Source organism: Mesoplodon densirostris, chromosome X, assembly GCF_025265405.1.
Source record: "Mesoplodon densirostris isolate mMesDen1 chromosome X, mMesDen1 primary haplotype, whole genome shotgun sequence".
NCBI classification, from domain to species: domain Eukaryota; kingdom Metazoa; phylum Chordata; class Mammalia; order Artiodactyla; family Ziphiidae; genus Mesoplodon; species Mesoplodon densirostris.
This window is the reverse complement of record NC_082681.1, coordinates 65,967,772-65,991,368: the sequence shown is the minus strand read 5'-3', so window position 1 is coordinate 65,991,368 and position 23,597 is coordinate 65,967,772. Positions and strand designations below refer to the sequence as shown.

Genomic DNA, 23,597 nt, shown 5'->3' with positions numbered 1-23,597 from the left:
TAAGCAAAAAGTTTGAAAAATATGGCTGTTTACAAATACATGTGCACTTGTATGAATTAACGTAGGGATACCAGTCTAAATGTAAGTTAAAAATTACAGGTTTATTATATTCAATGTATGTGAATTAAAAACTGTAGGAGTAATTAAAATAATTAGTTGAAACTAGTTTGGCTTCTTGAGTAGGCTAAATATACCTTCCTGTTCATGCTACTCATTTGTTTAGCAAACTCTGTTTACATACAGAGTATAAAGTAAAAACATTCAAATTGTTATGAATGTTAAACTGGTGAGATTAAAATTGGTGAAGTTTTGCCATATGGAAGTGGGGTGTTTTTTTGGCAAAACTTTTACTCTATTTCAATATATCAGGCAAGTGAGAACCTATTGCCTAATTTGGGGAGAGGGGAGAAGATGAGGCACGAACAGATAGAAAAATAAGGAGGAGGAATGGTTAAAAGCTACATTAATTATTTCAGCCCCAAGAGAGCTCTCTTTTACAAATTATTTCTCTAGTACCTGAAAGATAAAACAGTTTCTGTCCTGCAGTATTTAATTTCTTTCCATGGTAATTTCTAATTCTGTTTTCAAAATATTTAACTTATTAAGCACCTATTATGTGCCAGCCAAAGTTCTAAGCAGTTAACTATGTATGAGAAAAGTATACCAAATTCAGTAGTAAAAAAAGAAAAATTATGGAGTACCCATTTACGCGCTAGGAACTACAGGAGACATAGAGATGACTTAATTTTATACCGCAAATATATCTATCAACAGACTCAAATTATTAGGTAATTTAATTACATAATTAAATTCTAAATCTAGTTTGTATAAACTGGTCTACAATATATAAATTAATGTTTCAGTAATTACAAAAACATTCATTCTAAATACCGAAACTGTGAAGTCATTCAATTTTTGTTATAATACCCTACATCAGTGTTGGACAATTTTCAACATACTTTCCCTAACATCATCACATTTAAGTCTTACAATAGCCCAGGTCAGGAGGTAGGGTTAGATTTAATTACCCATAATACAGGTAAAACAATTGAGGCTCTGAGAATTTAAATGACATGTTCAAGTTCATGCAAGTAATAACATGACAGAGCTAGAATCAGAACCCAATTCTAAGACTGATACTTTCATAATACATGGAAAACTTTCTTTCTTGGAAATAGGACAAGGTATTTTATAAAAAGATTCAGTTTTTGAGCATTCCTTACTAAAGTAGAATATAAACTGATGAATAATTGGAAATGAACAGCTTTTTTACAACTATAGATGATCACATTAATTAGATCAATCTGGAACAAAACCAAATTAAACAAAGGAAGTGCAGAGAACGTCTGGAAACCTAGCTATCTAACATAGCTGGCAAATAAAGCCTTAGATCTTTGTAATCTGGCTGCTCTAAGGTTTTTTTTTTTCCCTCTTTGAATTGACTGGAAAATAAACACACTTTACATATTATTTCTATTACAGTTGCATAATAATATATTGGCTCCAAAGAGATGGGTTAAGAATTGTTTTGAATGATACTTAAGTTAGTCTATGCAATCACACAGTGTTACCTTTCAATTTAATCAAACTAAAATTTCAGCTCTAAACATGGACTTAATTGAAATATCATTGGACTTAATGCGAATATCACTCTTGCCCTATATATAGTCAGCCACCTTTCACTCTAATACAAGTTATTAGAATTATTTTAAGACCTGGAATAGCACACATAGACCTGGCGTAGTTACTTGAGGAGAAAATGATTGGGTGAGTTTCATCTAGTATCTGAATAGCACTGAAGGGGGAAGGGGACTATTAGTAAAGTAGAACCTGAAACTGTATAATTTGTGTAGCCAATATAATTCTAATATATTCATAAGAGTCACAATAAATGCTCCAGCACCACACACTTAAGTGTAATATGTTTTTTTAAAATTAATTAATTAATTAATTTATTTATTTTTGGCTGCGTTGGGTCTTCATTTCTGTGCGAGGGCTTTCTCTATTTGTGGCAAGCGGGGGCCACTCTTCATTGCAGTGCGCAGGCCTCTCACTATCGCGGCCTCTCTTGTTGCGGAGCACAGGCTCCAGACGTGCAGACTCAGTAGTTGTGGCTCATGGGCCTAGTTGCTCTGCGGCATGTGGGATCTTCCCAGACCAGGGCTCAAACCCGTGTACCCTGCATTGGCAGGAAGATTCTCAACCACTGAGCCACCAGGGAAGCCCGTAATATAAGTTTTAATAAGAGGTTATTCCCAAATTAAAAGACTTGTCCTGTCAAAACCTGAGGAATAATGCAGGAAAGGACACAAAAGCATTCCACTGTTTTATTAATGACAACGCTCACTGATCTGTGAATAACCTGGAAAAAATGAAGATTATTGAGTTACTTTACCTGTCTATCCATCCATCACCAGAGAACAGGTTTCAAAATGATGGATTATCTCACCACCCTGCAGTTTATCCCACACAATACTCTCTCATACAAATATCATCATGCTTACCCCCTATACTTTATGTATCATCTCCATGCCAATATCAACTATTAACTAGAGGGAAAACTGTCTGGAAAATCATATACAAAAGACTCAAAAAATGAGGTATGTCACTGTGTTTATTTTACCCTCTAGGAGTTTACAGTTTATAAAAAGCCTATTCAAAAAATAGTCCTCAAACTATTGGGAGACAAGCTTTTGGTTAACCTATTCTACAATGCTAATTTAATAAGGACAGTTCTCAATTGAAATAGTACATTCCAGTGGTTCCTAACCTTTTTGAGGTGTGATACACCCCTTGAGACACTGATAGAAACTAGGAACCTCCTAAAAACTGCAGCTATGCACATTACACACACAGAATTTGGCATGAGATTTCAGGGTATATACCCCCAAACTCCTGAAACCCAGGTGATTTATTCCAGGCATTGGAAGCCAGGTTAAGGACCCCTGAATTTGAAGAATGCCTATTATTATACCAGCCTTCCACTGCTGTCTATTTTAAGCTGAGATATGTGTTTTTAAGATGATGGCTATAAGTTGGCTTATGCTATAATTGAAGATGGCCAAATTAAAAAAAAAACTAAGAGGATTGTAATTACATGTATTCTTTAAATGTGTGGATTGAAAGAAAGGAAAAGAAAATATACCAAAATATTTAGTGTGGTTATTGTTAACAGGTGATGGGATTTAACTATAATAATCAATAGTACTACTTCTGTTCCTGTTTTCCAAAATTTCTGTACATGAAATTATATTTCTTTAAAAAATATTTATTTATTTATTTTGGCTGCACTGGGTCTTAGTTGTGGCACACGGGATCTTTAGTTGTGGCATGCAGGTGGGATCTAGTTCCCCAACCAGGAATGGAACCCAGACCCTCTGCATTGGGAGCACAGAGTCTTAGCCACTGAACCACCAGGGAAGTCCCTATATTTCTTATATAATAAAGACATAATTTAATTCAGCATGATGACACCAACAATAGGAAAATGATTAAATAAATTATGGCACATAGGTCCATATACCAGAGAACTGTTCATCCCTTAACATTTTAAGTATGCATATACATACATGTTCATACATAGATATATGTATAAGCATGGGAAATATGGGAAAATATGCAACTAACTTAACAATGGTTAACTCTGGGGGTGGAATTCTAGGGTGGGAAATAGGGCTTGCATTTCTTTATAAAAGTGAGTGTCTGTGTGCTTTATTATTTTTTTTTTCAGTATTTTCATTTTTTTCCTACCTACTAAGATTATATGTTACCCCAAAATTTGCTTTTTAATGGCTATTTAACATCTCCTGACAGGTATACTTTGCTAAATGACCTACATGAATTATTCCATTGATTCAAGTGCCAAGAGATTTTAAACTGTTCTGTTCCTTAAAGAATTTTTACATAGTTCCAGATTATAGAACCAAAAGTTGAGTAAGAAGAATGTAAGAAAGACCTGAAAGAACATTTTATTCTCCCTGCCTGTCAACATTTAACTAGAGTAGACTACATCAAATTAAATATATACTGAGTTGGACTAAACCAATATTTCTCAAACAGAGATTATTTTGCCCTGGGGGACATTTGGCAATGTCTGGAGATATTTTTGTCTGTCACAAGTAGGTAGGTGAAGGTAGTGGCATCTAGTGGATAGAGGCCAGAGATGCTGCTAAATAAACATCCTAAAATGCACAGGACAGCTCTTCCAACATCACAACAAAGAATTATACTGCCAAAAATGTCAACAATATTTCAATTGAGAAACTAGCCTAAATCAAGAGCCTCTAGAACAGTTATGTATCTCACAGAAATGGACCATGTTCAGTGACAGGTGGGGTCAGACCACTGATGGTTCTTAGCATAGAGTAGAGCCCAATCTTCTTGCTCTTTCCTAGAAATGGATTGGTTAACAGAGCGGTCTGAGATTCCTATAACTTCCTAAGTGTCATCTGTGTGCTTTGATTAAATTAATTTCATATCATATCTGTTTAGGCTCCTTCAAATCATTTCTGAGTACTGATGGCATTCATTCCTGCATTGAACATTCTGGAACCTGATGAAATATGTTTTCTTATTCTTTAATTGGCCCATGAGTGTGTATTTTATTTTCTTTCCTCAACTACAGTAAACACTATTGACACTGCCATCAAAGTCTGACTATGTCATATTCTTTTTCATATATATCCACTACACCTAGGAGAGTATAAAGTAGAGAACAGATGCTTAAAAAATAGCTGTTGAATTAAAATGGGAAGAAATGAAAATAATTAAACTTATAACAAATGACAGAGATGCTTCTTCACAAGTTTTCTGTCACTTTAACTAAATCTTTTCCTTCTTGTTGATTAGAATTGGGCCTGGAGAGCAATTCCCCTGGGTGCTTCCTCTTCAGCAGTGTTCCCTAAACAAGCAGCATCAACAACATCTGGAAACTTATTAGAATGCAAATTTCCAGGCCCCACTTCAGATCTACAAATCAGAAACTCTGGGAATGGGACACAGTAATCTGTTAAATTCTGACGTAAGTGAAAGCTTGAGAAATACTGCTCTATGGGCCCTTTAACACCTAATTTTTGCAGCAATTCATAAATACCAACTATTCACTCATTTATCCATCAAATACTTAATGAATGACCAATAAATACCAGGTATTGCACTCAGGCAATTTCCTAACATCAGGGTTTTAAAAAAATTATTATTATGTTTTGTAGGCACAAGTCTATCCAATTGATTACACTAGGGTTGGAAAACCTGCCACCTATTTTTGTAAATAAAGTTGTTTTGGAACACAGCCATGTCCATTCTTTTACATACTGTCTAAGACTGCAAACAGTTTCAACCAAAACCATATGGCTTGCAAAGCCTGAACTATTTACTATCTGACCCTTACAGAAAAAGTTTGTTGACCCACTGGATTAGAACACAAATCTAGCTCAGTTCCTAACTTGGTCTCATACTTGTCCTGGTAGCATTCTACAACAGCAGCAACAGCAGCAGTAATCATCATAATCATAGTAACAGTAAGAGTAATAACACCTAACGCTTATGTAGTACTTACTAAGGCAAGCACTGTTTAAGCACTTTCTAGATATTAATTCACTTTAAGCCTCACAATCTATGAAGTAGATACTACTATTATTATCCCCATGGAAAAATTGAAGAGACTGGAACACAGAGAGGTTAAATAACTTGCACAATGATACACACCCAGTACATGGTGAAACCGGGATTTGACCCCATTGGTCTGGCTCTAAAATGTACACTCTGGTTCACTGCACTAAACTTACTTCTCCTCCACACCACTAGAGCACAGATATCTGCTTGCATCTACCCAAAGAGGTACTTGTAAATTACAGTTCCAATAGCAATATTTTCAAGTTTTCCCATCTCTCCCCGGTCTTTAGAGCCCAGAAGCACCTTTGTTATTCACTCTTTAGAACCTCTTCTTTTTATAAGCTCTTAAGGATGATTATCTGAGTAAAAAAATAATGCTTTCTTTTATAGAAAATTCTCACAATGGTTCTCAACCCTTATTAGGTCATGGATGCCTGTGAAAATCTGATGAAACTACAAATATTTTTATAAAGATATACGTATAACCTGTTATATATAAGTTTCAAGGACCTATGGACCCTAGATTAAGAACCTTTGGTATATTTCAATGCAGTTCCATTCAGCTGCACTGCTGCAAAACAATAGTGTGTAGCGATCCACTATGAAAATATTTCTTAACCATATGATTTATATACTTGATGTTCAATTAATTAATCTGTTTCTTTTTAATTCACTCTGGCAATTTTTTAACATTTAATTTCAAATATTTAAGGCTTGATTCAATAATCAAGCCTTACATAAATACATACACACATACATTTGGATTGGTCAAATCTATCAACAATTAGACATAGGGCCAGATTCTGCACCTAGGTGTATCGTGGAGTTCTACTTATGACACTGTGGGAGGAAACCAATGGGATTTGGAGCATAAAACAGATCAATGCTAACTGGTCCCCCAAATGTATAAAACATAACTGCTACTGGGCTCATCTGCATTACTGTTTATCAAATGCATACATACAAGTTATAGGGGTGGGGGTGAGATCGGTTTGCTCATGGTCTGTTTCTCCTTTTACCTTTATCAATTAGGTAAATTTGGGAAGTTGACATAATTTCTTTATTCATCTAAACTGGTATTTCCTATTGGGCATAGAATCAGAACATGTTTCTAGACCATGGTAAGGATGGCCCTTATTCTCTCCTGTCTTTTTTGTGGGGGTGGTGGGTGGTGGTGGGGGAATGACTATGCATTGACTGTGAGAAAAGAAATCATAGCAAATTACAAGTTGTTAAACCACAAATATTTAAAAATCCCCCCAAATAACAATGTTTTAATTAACTATCTCCTCATTTTTTTCCAGAAAACACTGTTTAAAGAAACATTGTAGAAGAAGTGAGTTGTGTAGAATGCATACCAGGAAATCTGCTTTCTAGCCTCAGCCTCCCTTTACCTTAACTTTCCTCATTTGTAAAATTAGACAACCGGTCAAAACAATATAACAGCATTCTTCCAACTCTAAGATTTTCTGTTATATCACTAGCAAAATAGTAGGGAGATTTTTACAAGATGAGAGATTAAGGAGAATGCTGTTGAGGGGGGAAAAATGTACCATTAAAGAATCTAGATCCATAATCTAGCCCACACTTGTTGGGGTGAAGGGGTAAGAACATTGGGGGCAGACAGTAAAAAGCCATCTCAATTTAGCTTTTTCTGACTTCACATGCAGTTGAAGCCATAAATAAACTCATAAAATTTTCCATCAGTATAATCTTTCATCAATTTTAAGGCTTCTCTTGGTTTTCAAATATGTTGATCCAGGTTAACAAACATATCTTAGATTTCTGAAAATTCTCTGAATAAAAAAACTTGGTTATTACAGAACAAAATAAGCAGGTTACTTTGGTCTGAGAGATGTTTTATACTATGAGTTCTCCAAATGGAACAATACAACATTCAGTAAAGTGTATGTTTTGATCTTGGACTTTGGACTAAAGAAGTAATTTTTTTTTAAAGCAGAGGAAAAAAGACAAAATATAAAATACCTTACACTTTATATTAAAAAACAAATTCCATGGTTATGACAAAATCATAGTAGCATCTATGTGGCCCATTTGGGGCATCATTCTTTCTGCCATTACTGATTGAATGTATCAAATGTGAGATTCCCTTTCCTGTTGTTCCATGCTATTCCTATAATCTTGAGCAAGTTACTTAGATGTTTAGGACTTTTGGTGTTCTTTCATTCTCTTTTTTAAAAAGCTCTAAGTTAATCAATGTGTGTTCCACAATTTCCTGAGGTAGATCGCACATCTATTCAATTTTCCATATACAATACTCAGGAAAATGATATTTGAATGCAAATACTTGGTACAAAATATTCAGTGGTGATTTTACACACACACACACACACACACACACACAAATTTATATTACATGTTAAAAGTAAAACATACTCATTCTGTATGCTTTAACAATCCCATTACATTAAAGGAAAAAAGGAAATAAAATGTAGGCTGAAATCTGAAGAATGGAAGGCTGAATTACCTAGTAAACTATTAGTTAAATTCTCTCTCTTTACAAAAAACAAGTAACAATCTCTGGGTAGTCTAAGTCTATTTATAAAAAAAAAATGTAGAGTTTGTTTGCTCCCACAGGTACTGCTCCATTTCATAGGTTATGAAAACATGACACAGTACATGAAACCCATTCTGAACTAGAAAGTAGTTCTAAAGGCTACCATGTTACCAACCACACAGATAACAGAAACAAATTAGTTGGTTAGGGCTTAAAAAGGACTTCTGTTTGGAAGATATAGTGTGAGAGTTTAAAAACCTATATACTGCATACATATCCTGCCCAGTGTGCCAGAAAAAATATTAACCAACTAATATACAGTAGGGGAAATTCTATGGCTTGCTAGACTAGAAAAATATATAGGTTTCAATGACTTTCTTCCAGTATGGTTCAATTTATGTATCTTGACATATCAATGGGTAGTAGGTAGTACAATAAATAAGCTTCATTTTCTTTGCTGAAAAAAAACCCTACCTATTTAAATTGATAAAAAGCTCAAAGGGTGTTCATTCATGAAATTATCTCCAGTAGTTAAAATGTTATACTGTTTATGCAGAATTCATTTAGAATGCAAGGATATGACTTACAAAAGTCTTTGAATCCTTCACATAAATATGCATGCATGCCATTTATAACAGTAGCCTTGATGAGAACACACTGTAACTGGCTGTGAGAAATGCTTAAGAGGGTTATATTAAAACAGAATATAAAATGGTGGTTAGAAGTCACAGAACAGGTGATACCTAATTCTGATAACCTGGTGATAAAAAGTGTAGACTATGTATATGTATAGATGGTGGTAGTGTTAGTACTTTAGGATATAAACAGAACAATATTTATATGAAATTATAAAGCATTATGCAGGGAATCAAATATAAAATTAAAAGTTAATATCCCTAGGCCAAGTAAATATATTTTATTGTAATTTATAAACACACAGATTCATATATATAATATGTAGGAAGAACTCAGAGTTGCCTTAATTACCAAAGAACCACCCAAAAGTTTAATATACTACTTCAAACAGTCTTTTGTTGTTGTCTTTAATATCTATCTATCTACACATATACATACACATTTAATTATATCATTCCCTGAAATTTCAATTCACTTCAAATTGGAGAGAGCTAGATATAATTTTTATAACAAACATTAAATATGAACCACACACAAAATTCTGAGATAGGTTTGCAGAGGATAAAAAGATACAGAAGGCTGATAAAACCTCAGCCTTAAGAAGGTTACAATCATCTTTGGTGAAAAATATTTCCTTTGTCTAGAATTCAACACATAAGAGTGTCATTCAAATTTTTTATCAGTACAGGACAAACAAATGAAACTTCTAAATGCTGTTTCCCTTAAAAACAACAAATAAACAGACATTAAATATATATTGACAAATATATGAATTAGGAAAGGAAATAAATGGATTTTGTGAAAAAATAAGAATGAGGTTAAATATTCCATTTTCATAAAGTGCTGGTAAGGAAGCCAGTGAGCTTCTGCTCACTCCCCAGTGAACTGTTCATTTTGTCCCTATTCCTTACCCTATCCTTACCCTAGAACTCCCCTATTAGTTTCAATTGATAGGAGGACCTCTGGTCCTGGGGGACATGACACTGCCCATTCATCCCTACTTTGACAATAGGTGGAGGAGGAAGAACTTGTCTGGAATTACACAGACCTATCTTTCAGAATTAAGTTACTTTCAAATTTATATCATTCTTACCACCATTCATAAAATCACATATTGGACTAGATACTGTGAAGGGACCTCCTATTACTAACAAAAGACTATTTCTTACATTAAACATAATTTTTATTGCACTGCTGAGAGTGAAGGAAATAAGAGAAATGTCCATAGGAAATCCACAACCCCAAACACACATATGCACAGTACAAACCCTGAGCTGAACTCAAAGCTTTGAGCAACAAACAGTGCAATTAAAAAAACAAAAACCAAGTTGTGTTGCCTGTATCAGTGTGGGAGCTGTATCTGGGGTTCCTTTATTAAGCAAGGACACCCTGAAGGGAGTTAGAATGGTCCCAAGTCTTTAGTGCCTTCCGGCTGAAGGAAAAAACAAATAATTCTTGAAGGAAAGCATTCTTAATTTGGGGCCCCAGATTTCCACAGATTAAAATCAATCAAATACAAACTCTCAGTCAAAAATAAGCATGGCACAAGGAAATAAATCATTAACATAAATCAACAGAAACAACACATGGCAGAATATAAAATATCTGTATATGAAAGAAATGACCAAGCAAAAGAGACTATCAAACAATGACAAGGAAGATTTTGGGGGAAAAAGCAGAACTTCTAAAAATGAACGATAAAAATACTGGAGTAAAAAAAAAAGGGTTAAATTGCAGATTAGTTACAGGTGAAGAGAATTAATAAACTGGAAAACAGACCTTTATTAGGTACCCAGAATGTAGCAGGAAGGACAAAGAAACAGAAAATATGAAAGAAAGATTAAAAAACATGGAAGAGAGAATGTTAAGTTCTAAAACATACCTATTTGTGGTTCCAAAGAGGTGAAAGTAAGAGACAATGGATAAAAACAACATTTGCAAGATACTGACTGATAATTATCTAAAATAATAAATGACAATTCACAGATAGAGGAACTTGCAATGTAGTTGTTTGAACCATATGGAATTGTAGGTCAAAATGTTTTAATATTGTTAATTTCATATGGTTTGACCTATATCAAGCTAGATAAATACAAAGGAACCAATACCTAAATTCACTGTAGTGAAAATGCAGAACATTGTAGACAAAATATCTTAAAAACAGCCTGAGAAAAAAGAGATATCACTTATAAAGAAATGACAATTAGGCTGACATCAAACAACAACAAAATGGAACCCAAATGACAGTGGAATAAAATGTTAACGTACTGAGAGAAAAGAACTGCCAATGTAGAAATGTTTACCTAACAAATATTCACTCAAGAAAAAAAGGCAAAAAAAAAGTTATTTTTATATGCACACAAACTAGTAAGCATTAACTGCCCAGAGCATAAACTAGAGGAACTTTTAAAATTATATACTTCAGAAGGAAGGAACAGACTCCTGTTAACTGCACTTACACTACTTGGTAAAAGATAGAAATTGTCAGATGGAATTAAAAATATGTAATAATATGCTATTTAGAGCTCTAAATATAGTTGAAAAATAAAGGGATGGAGAAAGATATAACAGGCAAATATTAAAAAGTTGGAGTAGCTCTTTGATATTATACAAACTAGACTTTAAGAAAAAAATATATATTATTAGGTTTGGAGAAAGTCAGCAGACTATGCAAAACCTTAAATTCATCAGGAAGATTAAACAATTATAAATTTATATGATCTTAAGAAATTGCCTCAAAATACATATAAGGTAAAAATTGATAGAATTATAGGGAGAAACTGACAAATCAAAAATCATAATGGGAGATTTCAAAACACATCACTCTATTATTGACAGATCAAAGAAAAAACACTTCAATAAAAATAAAGTTTGAAAATGACAAGTCGAAGCTTGACTTATCAGACTTCAAGAGCAATAATTAGAGAGCCCTGTAACCAACAACTAGATAAACACATTCTTCTTGAGCACACGTGGAAAAATTATTAAAAAAATTGATGACATACTAAGACATAAAGTTCAAAGAATTAGTACCATAAAGACATTTTCTATACAGAGTAGAATTAAATGAGACGGTAAGTGCAGAAGAATCAACCAGATTAGCTATTTTAAAATACGTAACTCATGGGTCAATGAAGAAATCACAATGGAAATTAAGATAATTAGGATTAAAAGATAATGAAAATAATATATAATAACTGTGTAAATTTCAAAACAATAGTTAGAACTTTACCATATTATTGTTTATATTAGAAAATTAAAAATGTGACTATTTAACTCATTAGGTTTCAGCCTAAGAATTTGCAAGGGCAGGGGAGGGGAGGGATGAGTTGAACAAAACCCAAAGAAAGCAAAATAAAGGATAATAAAAACCAGAAATTAATGAACTAGGATACAAAGAATCAAAAAACCCAAAAGTTGATTCTTTAAAAACATAATAAAGAGATTGAGAAACTTGTCCAAGGTTACATGGCTAATAAATAGAGGAGCCAGGATTTAAATCTAGGCAGTCTGTTTCCATAGTCCAGGTTCTTAACTACTATGTTCTACTTCCCCCAAAAGTGCGAAGTATAAAAGAAAAGATTGCTATATTTGACTACATTAATCTTAATGACCTCCACGCATCATAAATACCATAAGGCAAGATACATGCAACACATTTAACTGAGAAAAGATCAGTATTCAGAATATATAAAAACACCTACAAATCAATAAGAAAAAGACAACAACCCAACAGACAAATGGGTAAAAGACATGAACAAGCATTTCCCAAAAGAGAAAACATGAATAGCCAATAATCATAAGAGAAGACGCTCAACCTCGTTAGTAATCCAGGAAATGTAAAATAAAAATACAATGTGATGATACTTTATGTGAATTAGACTGACAAAAATTAAAAAGTCTGATAACATCAAATGTTGGCAAAGATGTAGAGCTATGAGAATTCTTATATACTATACTGCTGGGGGAGGTAAACTGGTACAACTCTCTGGAGAAACAACTGGGCACTATCTTGTATGAACCTTCATATATCCCATGACTCAGTAATTCCACACCTAGATATGTATACTAGAGAAAATCTTGAACTTGTATACTCTGAAACATACACAGGATGTTAATAACAACAAAAAACTGGAAAAACCCTGTGTCCATCAACAGACAAATAGAATAATAACTTGTGGTATATTCAAAATGGAATACTATGTAGCAATGAAAATAAGTTTAACTATAACCACACACAACAAGGATGATGCTTTGAAACATAATACTGAGTGGAAAATGGAATTTACAGTAGGATTCTATTTTATAAAGTTCAAAAACAGGCCAGACCGATTATATCATTTAGGTAAGTAGGTAGGCAGGCAAACAGATTATAAAAGAGTAGGACAACAAAGTATATGTTTGCATATACTAAATCTTGACTAAATCTCATTTTTGTCTATTTTTCATCTGTTATTCAAGTATTAGTTTAAAAGAGATAAGAAAACCAATACCTGTCTTACCTGCAGAAACACTGAGGGAGTTCTCCTTGGCCATATAAAGGAAACAAAAATGGAGTGTTGCCATACCGCCCAAGACAGTGAAGAAAGTTTTTGGTAGCTCTGAGACCATCTATAGTACTGCTGGCTGTCTCTGATGTCATTGCAATTGAATGTAGGACAAAATATTGGAGGTTGGGGGTCAATTTCTGAGTTTTTAAATATTCAGAAAATGTAATTTCCTCATAGGCTATGAAAAGAAAGATGAAAATTTATCAATTAAAATCAAAACCAAACTTCTATTTAAAACCATTGCACAAAAATGAGATCAGGTCTGTTTAAAACACTTGGCAAAGGACACAGGTGGTAATATTATTACATTTTATTTTTATTTTTATTTTTTTTCGGTACGCGGGCCCCTCACTGTTGTGGCCTCTCCTGTTGCGGAGCACAGGCTCCGGACACGCAGGCCCATCAGCCATGGCTCACGGGCCTAGCCGCTCCACGGCATGTGGGATCTTCCCGGACCAGGGCACGAACCCGTATCCCCTGCATCGGCAGGCAGACTCTCAACCACTGTGCCACCAGGGAAGCCCCTATTATTACATTTTAGACAGAGACCATTGATTGTGGGAGGACAAAAAAAAAACTAGAAACAATCTCACTATCCTAATTGGACTAATGATACAATTTTTAAGCTTTAGATGATGATTCTTTGTTTAGTATTTTATGGATTTAAAAAATTAGAAAAGTATTAAATAATTCATTAATCATCACAACAGGTTTCCACAGTTGGCAATAATCTTACTTTATTATCATTAAAACTGCAGAATAATGCCAATAATTATACTTTGAAATATTAAATATGACAAATGGCAATTATTTTGGTGAAAACGATAGAGTAATACTTGATTTTTTTGAATTGCTATTTCTTCCTAAAACTACGAATAATGAACTATGACTAAAAGGTAATGAAAATAATTTCTTTATGGCTAGTGAAATCAGTCTTACTGCCTTATAATCACACCTCAAAATATAAGGATCCCCTAAATACTATCCCTTTAAGCCAAGAACAGAAAAAATGTAATTGGACTGTTAGTGGTAGACAAAAACTTTATAGAAATAATATAAACAAAAATTATAAAAATTTCCTAAGAGAATATAAGTTTATACTACTGTGGAGAACAATCTGGCAGTATCTAATGGACTTGAAGCTTTAAGAACAAGTGCTAGACTTTTAATATTCCATCTAATATAAAAAAAACTGCTGTATTTCTCATTGTAACTTTATAAGTGAATTGTCAGTATATTCCTATTTTGGATAACTCTTCCAGCTCAATGCACTTTAAGTGTAAAGCTCTGATATTAAAGTGGTGTATTCAACTTTCAACAAACTCTGAAGTAACTGGTCCCAGATCACACAGTGAGATGGGTCAAAGCCAAGACTAGAAACCATCCATATCTTTGCCTAATCCAAGGGTTTCCCACCCCCATACTATCTAGCTTGTTTTTAATCAATCAAAATAAATAATTCAACATTCCAAGCAAAAGTGATCCTGGAAAAATGAAAAAACATACAGATTTTTAAATGACTGATTAAAAAATTAATGGATGGGGGTGTGGGAGAGTAACATATACACACCACTGTATGTAAAACAGATAAACAACAAGGACCTACTGTACAGCACAGGGAAATATATTCAATATCTTGCAATAAACTATAACAGAAAAGAATATGAAAAGGATATATATATATAATATAAATATAACTGAATCACTTTGCTGTACTCTTGAAACTAACATAACATTGTAAATTAACTATACTTCAATTTAAAGAAATGATTAAAAAATTAATGGATAATGAAAAGGTAGTATCATCTATGAAGAACCAGTTGACAGCAGTGTTTAATTAATGAATAAAAATGAACACCCAGCACAGAATTGCTGTCATGATAAAAATGTTCTACAGCTGCACTGTAGCCATAGTAGCCACTAGCCACGTGTGGCCACTGAGCACTCGAAGTGTGGTTAGTGAGACTGAGGAACAAATTTTAAATTTTATTTTATTTTAATTAATTTAAATTTAAATAGCTACATTTTGCTAGAGGCTAACCTATTGGACAGTGCAAAGTAAAAATATTCTAAAAGCATAGTGAGTGGCTCATTAAATCAGAGCAAGCATATTAAAATAATAAGAAATCTCAAATAATGTAAGGAAACAAATTTAATGAAAAACAATACCTTTATATTCATCAGGATGTTCCTCATACTCCATACAAAATGTGAGAAACTTCATTAGCATTCGCTTTTCTACCATAGTAAGTTGTTTGCTATTAAAGACATCTGCTCTGGAGCAAGGAACCTGAAAAACATGATTTTAAAAGTTAAGAAACTGCTTCCTAGTGATACAAGTATTCCAAATGACATTTTCTTTCCCTTTAAGTATAACAAGATTATTATTTCCTTTCTAATCAGGCTGTTTCATGTTACTTTCCATCAGTTCTTATGGCATCTCTGTTGACTTCAGAGCTAATTAACTTGTGAGCTCTCTTACTTAATCCTGCCAAGTTGCTCTTTATGCCATTAAAAGGCCACCAGCATGTCACCCCTAACTGGGAACAAATGACAGCTCAAATCTAGCAACGTTGTCTGAAATTAACACTTTCTCAACACCAACATCAAGCTGCAGAATAAATCATGAGAAAATTAACATTAGACATTTTAATTGGAAATCTCTTACTATTTACAGTTGTTAATCACCATGCAGGATTGGATTTTGCTGCTTTACCAGGAAAATAACAGTCTCATTTGCTTATCCTTCCCAAATAAAACACAGTAACTCAAAATCATACCCAGTTACAATACTTGCTCAGCACAGTACCTGTTCCACTCTTCCTTCTCGAAATGCAAGAATCCTGGTAATGTTTTTGAACTCTGCATATCGACTAACATTAGATTTGATTAGAAGATCAATTAGCAATCCTCGAGAATACAACAGCTGTACAAAGAAAATATTTTAGAGAATGAAATAAAAGGTGAAATAGTGGAAAAACTGATAAACACTAAATAAAGACATATAATTTTGTTATATTTTAAATTATTTGTAAAAGGCATTATACCTATTAATATTATAATACATAACACAATTTATTATAGGTTCACCACTGATTATCTGAAATTCAAAAAATTCTGGAATCCAAAGTTTTTTCATAACTGACCCAAACTGATACAAGGCTCTTCCATCCACTTGTCCCAGTTAATGTGAATATTCATACAACTCACTGCAGAAATATTAATATGTTTAATTATAGAGTGACTCTTCAGACTCTGCTAAGAATGTTACATCATATATAAAATATCAGCCAGCATATATACTGTATTACTTTCTAAAATATGTTTTTTTTTTTAATTCAAATAACAACACACCAAGTCCCAAGCGTTTTGGATAAAAGACTATAGCTTTACATAAGGCCAGGTGGTTATTAAGAAGAAACCAGCCTGCTGGACCTCCTCATAAACTAAAAAAGAAAAAGACTGGCTACGCATGTCCACCCAAAGAGTCAAATTATACGGTCTCTGTAATCCTAGCAGTCTAGATTTATATGATACGTCTTTCTCAAGAAGTGAGGATGATGGTTATTGCTAGCACGCATGTGAGACTGATTTAATCTTTCAATATATCTCATAACCAACTTCAGAGAGACAAAAACAATTTCAAAAGTATTATTTAGCATGTTTTGAATTTAACCAAAGGGATAAATGCAACAGATTTCACTACTTCCTACACTGAGATACCTTTAAGTACCTATAATGCGATAAATATTAAAAATGTAAATATTACTTCTGAAATAAGGAAGAAAAAGAAAAAAACAGCTTAACTACAAAAAAAGGAAATTTAAATAATCAATCAAAACCATTACTTTGGGGGTGGGACCTTCAAGATGGCAGAGAAGTAAGATGTGGAAATAACCTTCCTCCCCAAAAATACATCAGAAATACATCTACATGAGGAACAGCTCCTACAGAACACCTCTGAACGTTGGCAGAAGTCTTCAGAACTCCCAAAAGGCAAGAAAATCCCCACGTACCTTGGTAGGGCAAGAGAAAAAAGAAAAAAACAGACACAAAAGAATGGGGATGGGACCTGCACCTCTGGGAGGGAGCTGTGAAGGAGGAAAAGCTTCCACACACTAGGAAGCCCCTTCACTGGTGGAGATGGGGAGTGGGCAGGGGGGAAGCTTCAGAGCCACGGAAGAGAGCGCAGCAACAGGGGTGCAGAGGGCAAAGTGGAGAGATTCCCACACAGAGGATCAGTGCCGACCAGCACTCACCAGCCAAAGAGGCTTGTCTGCTCACCCGCCGGGGTGGGCGGGGCTGGGAGCTGAGGCTCGGGCTCACGGAGAGGACTGGGGTTGGATGCATGAACACAGCCTGAAGGGGGCTAGTGCGCCACAGCTAGACGGGAGGGAGTCCGGGAAAAACTCTGGGCCTGTCAAAGAGGCAAGAGACCATTGTTTCGGGGAGCGCGAGGAGAGGGGATTCCTTCCCTGTCTGCCCAAAGAAAGCAGAGCACGGCTTAAAAGAGCTCCAGAGATGGGCATGAGCTCCGGCTACCAGCTCAGACACAAGAGATGAGCACGAAATGGTAACACTGCTGCTGTAGCCACCAAGAATCCTGTGTGCAAGCACAGGTCACTATCCACACGCTGATGCATCACCCCGCGAGCCTGTGCAGCCCACCACTGCCAGGGTCCTGTGATCCAGGGACAACTCCCCCAGCAGAACACAGGGCACGCCTCAGGCTGTTGCAACCGCACTCTGGCCTCTGCTGCAGCAGGCTCCTCCGGCATTCCAATTGTAACTACCTTACCCCTCCTTCCCTCCTGCCTGAGTGAGGAAGAGGCCCGTAATCAGCCAATGCTTTAACCCCATCCTGTCTGGGTGGGAACAGAAGCCTGAGGGCAACCTACACTAAGAGGTGAGGCCAAAACAAAAGCTGAACCACAGGAGCTGTACAAATGAAGAAGAGAAAGAGAATTTTCTCCTTGCAGACTCAGGAGCAGCAGATTAAACCCCCACAATCAACTTGAGGTACCCTGCATCTGTGGAATACCGGAATAGACAAGGAATCAACGCAAATCTGAGGTGGTGGACTTTGGGAGAACTGCAGACTTGGGATTTGCTGTCTGCAATTGACTTGTTTCTGACGTTTAAGTTTATCTTAGCATAGGTTTTGAGCTTGTTACCATTCATGGATTTGTTTATTAGTTTAGTTGCTCTCTTCTTTTACTTTAAATATTTCTTAAATTTTAATAATTTTATTTTATTAATTTTTTTTCTTTCTTTGTTTCTCCCTTTTCTACTAAGCTGTGTGGCTGACAGGGTCTTGGTGCTCGGGCCTGGTGTCAGGTCTGAGCCTCTGAGGTGGTAGAGCCGAGTTCAGGACACTGGACTACCAGAGACCTATAGGCCCCACGTAATGTCAATCAGCGAGAGCTCTCCCAGAGACCTCCATCTCAATGCTAAGACCCAGCTCCACCCAACAGCCATCAAGCTCCAGTGCTGGATGTCGCATGCCAAACAACTAGGAAGAAGTGAACACAACACCACGTATTAGCAGAGAGGCTGCCTAAAATCATACCAAGTTCAAAGACACCCAAAACACACCATGGCATGCAGCCCTGCCCAGCAGAAAGACTAGATGCAGCCCCAACCATCACAACACAGGCACCAGTCTCCTCCACCAGGAAGCCTACACAAGCCACTGAACCAACCTTACCCACTGGGGGCAGACACCAAAAAAAACAGGAACTACAAACCTGCAGCCTACAAAAAGGAGACCCCAAACACAGTAAGTTAAGCAAAATGGAAAGACAGAGAAATATACAGCAAATGAAGGAGCAAGGTAAAAACCCACCAGACCAAACAAATGAAGAGGAAATAGGCAGTTTACCTGAAAAAGAATTCAGAGTAATGACGGTAAATATGATCCAAAATCTTGGAAATAGAATGGAAAAAATACAAGAAACGTTTAACAAGGTACTAGAAGAACTAAAGAGCAGAAGAAGAATGATGAACAATGCAATAAATGAAATTAAAAATTCTCTAGAAGGAATCAATAACAGAATAACTGACAGAGAAAAACAGATAAGTGACCTGGAAGATAAACTAGTGGAAACAACTACCACAGTGCAGAATAAAGAAAAAAGAATGAAAAGAATTGAGGCCAGTCTCAGAGACCTCTGGGACAACACTAAATGCACTAACGTTCGACTACAGGGGTCTCAGAGGAAGAGAAAAAGAAAGGAAATGAGAAAATATTTGAAGAGATTATAGTTGAAAACTTACCTAATATGGGAAAGGAAATAGTCAAACAAGTCCAGGAAGCACAGAGAGTCCCATACAGGATAAATCCAAAGAGAAACATGCCAAGCCACATATTAATCAAACTATAAAAAACTAAGTACAAAGAAAACATATTAAAAGCAACAAGGCAAAAGCCACAAATAACATACAAGGGAATCCCATAAGGTTAACAGCTGATCTTTCATCAGAAACTCTGCAAGCCAGAAGGGAGTGGCAGGACATATTTAAAGAGATGAAAGGGAGAAACCTACAAACAAGATTACTCTACCCAGCAAGGATCTCATTCAGATTCGATGGAGAAATTAAAATCTTTACAGACAAGCAAAAGCTAAGAGAATTCAGCTCCACCAACCCAGATTTACAACAAATGCTAAAGGAACTTCTCTAGGCAGGAAACACAAGAAAAGGCAAAGACCTACAAAAACAAACCCCAAACAATTAAGAAAATGGTAATAGGAACATACAAATTGATAACTACCTTAAATGTAAATGGATTAAACGCTACAACCAAAAGACACAGACTGGCTGAATGGATACAAAAACAAGGCCCATATATATGCTGGCTACAAGAGACCCACTTCAGACCTAGGGACACATACAGGCTGAAAGTGATAGGATGGAAAAAGATATTCCATGCAAATGGAAATCAAAAGAAAGCTGGAGCAGCAATTCTCGTATCACACAAAATAGACTTTAAAATAAAGACTATTACAGGAGCCAAAGAAAGACACTACAGAATGATCAAGGGATCAATCCAAGAAGAAGATATAACAATTGTAAATATTTATGCACCCAACATAGGAGCACCTCAATAAATAAGGTAAATGCTAATGGGCATAAAAGGGGAAATCAACAGTAACCCAAATACTACAGGACTTTGACATCCCACTTTCACCAATGGACAGACAGATCAACCAAAATGAAAAATAAGGAAACACAAGCTTTAAATGATACATTAGACAAGATGGACTTAATTTATATTTATAGAACATTCCATCAAAAAACAAAAGTATAGGGCTTCCCTGGTGGCACAGTGGTTGAGAGTCTGCCTGCCAATGCCAGGGACACGGGTTCGTGCCCCGGTCTGGAAGATCCCACATGCCACGGAGCGGTAGGCCCGTGAGCCATGGCCACTGATCCTGCGTGACCAGAGCCTGTGCTCTGCAACGGGAGAGGCCAAAACAGTGAGAGGCCTACATACAGCAAAAAAAAAACCCAAACAGAACACACCTTCTTCTCAAATGCTCATGGAACATTCTCGAGGATAGATCATATCTGGGGTTACATGTGAAGCCTTGGTAAATTTAAGATAATTGAAATTGTATCAAGTATCTTTTGTGATGACAATGCTATGAGACTAGATATCAATTACAGGAAAACACTTTAAAAAATACAAACACATGGAGGCTGAACAATACGCTACTAAATAACCCAGAAATCACTGAAGAAATAAAAAAAATCTAGAAACAAATGACAATGAAAACACAAGGACCCAAAACATATGGGAGGCAACAAAAGCAGTTCTAAGAGGGAAGTTTATAGCAATACAATTCTACCTCAAGAAAGAAGAAACATCTCAAATAAACAACCTAACCTTATACCTAAAGCAATTAGAGAAAGAAGAACAAAAAATACCCAAAATTAGCAGAAGGAAAGAAATCATAAAGAACAGATCAGAAATAAATGAAAAAGAAATGAAGGAAACAATAACAAAGATCAATAAAACTAAAAGCTGGTACTTCCAGAAGATAAACAAAATTGATAAACCAATAGCCAGAGTCATCAAGAGAAAACAAAGAATACTCTAATCAACAGAATTAGAAATGAAAAAGGAGAAGTAACAACTGACCCTGCTGAAATACAAAGAATCATGAAGGATTACTACAAGCAACTATATGCCAATAAAATGGACAACCTGGAAGAAATGGACAAATTCTTAGAAAATCACAACCTTCTGAGACTGAAACAGGAAGAAATACAAAATATAAACAGACCAATCACAAGCAATGAAATTGAAACTGTGATTAAAAATTTTCTAACAAACCAAAGCCCAGGACGAGTTGGCTTCACAGGCAAATTATATCAAACATTTACAGAAGAGCTAACACCTATCCTTCTCAAACTCTTCCAAAATATAGCAGAGGGAGGAACACTCCCAAACTCATTCTACGAGGCCATCATCACCCAGACACCAAAACCAGACAAAGATTTCACAAAAAAATAAAACTACAGGCCAAAATCACTGATGAACATAGAAGCAAAAATCCTCAGCAAAATACTAGCACACAGAATCCAACAGCACATTAAAAGGATCATACAATATCATCAAGTGGGGTTTATCCCAGGAATGCAAGTATTCTTCAATATACACAAATCAAGCAATGTGATACACCATATTAACAAACTGATGGAGAAAAACCATGACCATCTCAATAGATGCAGAAAAAGCTTTTGACAAAATTCAACACCCATTTACGATAAAAACTCTTCAAATAGTAAGCATAGAGGGAACTTACCTCAACATATTAAAGGCCATATATGACAACCGCACAGCCAACATCGTCCTCAATGGTGAAAAACTGAAACCACTTCCACTAAGATCAGGAACAAGACAAGGTTGCCCACTTTTGCCACTATTATTCAACATAGTTTTGGAAGTTTTAGCAGCAGCAATCAGAGAAGAAAAAGAAATAAAAGGAATCCAAATTGGAAAAGAAGAAATAAGCTGTCACTGTTTTCAGAAGACATGATACTACACATAAAGAATCCGAAAGATGCTAACAGAAAACTACTAGAGCTAATCAATGAATTTGGTAAAGTAGCAGGATACAAATTTAACACACAGAAATCTCTTGCATTCCAATACACAAATGATAAAAAACGTGAAAGAGAAATTAAGAAAACACTACCATTTACCATTGCAACAAAAGAATAAAATACCTAGGAATAAACCTCCAGAAGGAGATAAAAGACCTTCATGCAGAAAACTATAAGACACTGATGAGAGAAATGAAAAATGATACAAACAGATGGAGAGATATACCATGTTCTTGGATTGGAAGAATCAACACTGTGAAAATGACTCTACTACCCAAATCAATCTACAGATTCAGTGCAATCCCCATCAAACTACCAATGGCATTTTTCACAGAACCAGAAAAAAAAATTTCACAATTTGTGGGGAAACACAAAGACCCCGAATAGCCAAAGCAATCTTGAGAAAGAAAAATGGAGCTGGAGGAATCAGGCTCCTCAACTTCAGACTATACTACAAAGCTACAGTCATCAAGACAGTATGGTACTGGCAAAAACAGAAATATGCATCAATGGAACAGGAGAGAAAGCCCACAGATAAACTCACACACCTATGGTCAACTTACATTTGATAAAGGAGGCAAGAATATATAATGGAGAAAAATTAGCCTCTGCAATAAGTGGTGCTGGGAAAACTGGACAGCTACATGTAAGAGAATGAAATTAGAACACTTCCTAACACCATACACAAAAATAAACTAAAATGGATTACAGACCAAAATGTAAAGGCCAGACACTATAAAACTCTTAGAGGAAAACTTAGGCAGAACACTCTTTGACATTAATCACAGCAAGACCCTTTTTGACCCACCTCCTAGAGAAATAGAAATAAAAACAAAAATAAAGAAATGGGACCTAATGAAACTTAAAAGCTTTTGCCCAGCAAAGGAAACCATAAACAAAACCAAAAGACAACCGTCAGAATCGGAAAAACTATTTGCAAACAAAGCAACTGACAAAGGATTGATCCCCAAAGTATATAAGCAGCTCACGCAGCTCAATATCACAAAATCAAACAGCCCAATCCAAAATTGGGCAGAAGATCTAAATAGACATTTCTCCACAGAAGATATACAGACTGCCAACAAACACATGAAAGAATGCTCAACATCATTAATCATTTAAGAAATGCAAGTCAAAACTACAATGAGGTTTCACCTCACACTGGTCAG

The 23,597-nt window shown here is 35.4% G+C and overlaps 1 protein-coding gene across 2 annotated transcripts in view; it reads right to left on the bottom strand.

Annotated features, from left to right (window-relative positions):
• CHM (CHM Rab escort protein) overlaps positions 1-23,597 on the bottom strand; it is a 184,096-nt gene that overhangs the window by 88,311 nt on the left and 72,188 nt on the right. For both annotated transcript variants that reach the window (XM_060087621.1, XM_060087622.1), the window contains exons 6-8: positions 16,127-16,243; positions 15,487-15,607; positions 13,270-13,495 (exon numbers count right to left, since the gene is read on the bottom strand). In XM_060087621.1, coding sequence (XP_059943604.1) covers positions 13,270-13,495; positions 15,487-15,607; positions 16,127-16,243 — 464 coding nt within the window. The remainder of the gene's footprint in view (positions 1-13,269; positions 13,496-15,486; positions 15,608-16,126; positions 16,244-23,597) is intronic.